The sequence below is a fragment of the Penaeus vannamei genome, chromosome 43, assembly GCF_042767895.1.
Source record: "Penaeus vannamei isolate JL-2024 chromosome 43, ASM4276789v1, whole genome shotgun sequence".
In the NCBI taxonomy this organism is placed as follows: domain Eukaryota; kingdom Metazoa; phylum Arthropoda; class Malacostraca; order Decapoda; family Penaeidae; genus Penaeus; species Penaeus vannamei.
The window spans coordinates 23,897,789-23,900,288 of record NC_091591.1 but is presented as its reverse complement, the minus strand read 5'-3'; the positions used below and the strand labels follow the sequence as shown (position 1 = coordinate 23,900,288).

The window sequence follows — 2,500 nt, the reverse complement described above, 5'->3', positions numbered from 1 at the left end:
AAAGTAGCAAGAACAATATTGATAATATCAATAATAACGCTAGTGATCATAAAAAATGATGATAAGGCATGATGTCAAGTAGTATGTTGAGGATCTACTATGGATAATGCAGACAAATGATGATGATTATAAGAGATAATACAAATAATTATGAAGGTGCTGGCGATGGCGACCACGCGCATTGGCGGTGCAGAGGTCGCCGCCCTTACCGCCGGGCCTGCTTCGCCCTGAGGTCCGACGGGCCCTGGGCGGCCTTCCTCACCCTTGGGGCCGATCAAGCCACGCCTACCAGGCAGGCCCTCCGCACCGCGCTCGCCTGGTCGGGGGGAAAAACATGTCAACCTCTCACGACCATTAATCTTTCACTGGCAACTCGCTCTTTGGAACGCTCCGACTGGCCAGGTCTTTTAAGGAAACGCGGTAAAAGCAGCATTTTTCAATAACGTATTATATACATATATAATAATAATGATACTTCTACTAATAATTATAAAACATGGAAAAATTGAGGTATTGAGTGTCAGCTGATGAAAATGACCAGAAGAGACGGCTCATCGGACTGCTGTAGAGGCTTGAGTTGCCATTTTTTCTTTCCGGAACTTAGTATATGTTGAAACTTTCTAGAACAAAGCCAATTTTTTCTTTCCTGAACTTAGTATATGTTTAAAGTTTCTAGAACAAAGCCACTTCGAGATCACTAATTTCTAAAATAAATTATTCACACAGTCTAAAACAGGGTTCAGGAAGGTTACTTTTGCTTCCCCTGTGGATATTGTGACATTTTCCCTGTTGTTACATGTTATTGCATCATATACTTAAGATAATTTGGCTTCCCCTTTGTATATTGTGACTATAAATGATATCAATATATTAGGTAATGTAGCCTAATTATATATCATTTGATTTAATATCATTTAGTCTTGAATTACTGTTCTTAGGTTATTCAATCACATAATTACATTGCATTCGTTAATTAAATCCTGGCATCAATGGGCCAGCTGCAGTATCATTGGAAGTGATTTCTAGTTTCGATTTTTATCTACTTTCTAGTTTAACTTTTGCACATTTCTGAAGGGCTCACCTGGTTCTCCTGCCGGTCCAGGTCGTCCTGCTGCGCCATCTGCGCCGGGGGTTCCCGGAGGTCCAGGCAAGCCCGGGGGCCCTTGCTCTCCCGTGGGTCCGGTCACCAGCACCGCGTCGCCGGGAACACCGCGAGCCCCAGGCTCTCCTTGGGGTCCAGCGGGCCCTGGAAGTCCCGTGATGCCAGCGGGGCCGACGTCGCCCTTAGGGCCGATCGGACCCTGTGGGAGGGAGACAAGGGGAGGTGACTCGTCGCAGGGATGGTCGGGGACACTTCCATGCAAATGCACAATGGACATTTCTCACGCCGTAAACGAGATGCACAAGCTGTGCCAACTTACCACAATGCCCGGCAGGCCTGAGGGTCCAGGAGGTCCTGGTGGCCCAGTGTTACCAGGGTTTCCTAACTCGCCTTGTCGTCCAGGGGCTCCTGGGGGGCCGGGGGGTCCCTGACCAAAGGGAATACTTGATTAGTGCCAGGGGAAACCTTTCCAAAAATCTTGTATTCCAGTATCCACATATAACATGTAAATTTTACGCAATGAGAACCAAAAGACATCTCACTCAAGGGGATGTCATTAATAGCTAGGAAATGTACAAAGCATATGGCCATGGGTTAAGGAGAGAAGCTGGCCGTAAGCCTGAGTGAGGCTGCGGCCAGCCCGTTGGCCAGCTATGCTGGTCGACGGTCGACGGCCACGGCGGTGCACAAGGACGTACTGGGGGTCCGACAGGGCCCGGGTCGCCGTCTTTACCGGGGAAGCCTGGAAAGCCGGGCTCCCCCACCTCTCCGGGGAGCCCCCTCTGGCCTCGCTTGCCCCGCCGTCCCTGTGGCGAGAGCACGGCTGCGCGTCAGACTCGTTCCTCACGCAACGCAGCGCAAGGGAGGGCGCTCTGTCCCTGAAGAGCACACGGTGGCCAGGGCACAGTTGCGGCGTGCTTGGCTGGCCACCAGGGTTAGTTCAACTCGGCAACCAGAGTCAGAGATCCACTGTCATATGGGCCCCTTTGTATGGCTGTGCAGAGAGGATGCTGAGTTTTTCCATGTAGTGTTTGAGGAAGCATATATAATCCTGCCTTCTTAAGCTTCTAGTACCTAAAAGTTTAGTATTATTACATTTCTTTCATACTGACATACCGGGTAAATTCTCAGCATTTTCTCTGACACAGACGCAAATGAATGTTAATTCTAATGCTAACGAGCATCGTCTAAAAGATGCGTTCAGGCAACAGCACGGGTTCAGCGCCATGGTTGAGCCTGGGAACAGAACACAGGGTTGAGAGGAAGGAGGAAAAACGGCAGCCAGAGATATTTTGTGCAGCGGCGTCCTCCTCACGCTCAGCTCCTTCGCCACCTACGGGGAATCCGAGGCTTCCGGGCTCGCCGTTCTCGCCTGGCGGTCCGGCGATTCCTGGGAAG

The 2,500-nt window shown here is 50.1% G+C and overlaps 1 protein-coding gene across 9 annotated transcripts in view; it reads right to left on the bottom strand.

Moving 5' to 3' along the window:
- LOC113824982 (collagen alpha-1(IX) chain-like) overlaps positions 1 to 2,500 on the bottom strand; it is a 101,266-nt gene that overhangs the window by 14,922 nt on the left and 83,844 nt on the right. For 5 of the 9 annotated variants that reach the window (XM_070119222.1, XM_070119224.1, XM_070119221.1 and 2 more), the window contains 4 exons: positions 2,440 to 2,500; positions 1,422 to 1,529; positions 1,082 to 1,301; positions 210 to 316 (listed from right to left, as the gene is read on the bottom strand). The exon at positions 2,440 to 2,500 is cut by the window's right edge and continues 47 nt beyond it. In XM_070119222.1, coding sequence (XP_069975323.1) covers positions 210 to 316; positions 1,082 to 1,301; positions 1,422 to 1,529; positions 2,440 to 2,500 — 496 coding nt within the window. Of the gene's footprint in view, positions 1 to 209; positions 317 to 1,081; positions 1,302 to 1,421; positions 1,530 to 1,800; positions 1,909 to 2,439 lie in introns of all 9 variants that reach the window. The other 4 variants (XM_070119223.1, XM_070119220.1, XM_070119216.1 and 1 more) reach the window with 1 other exon arrangement.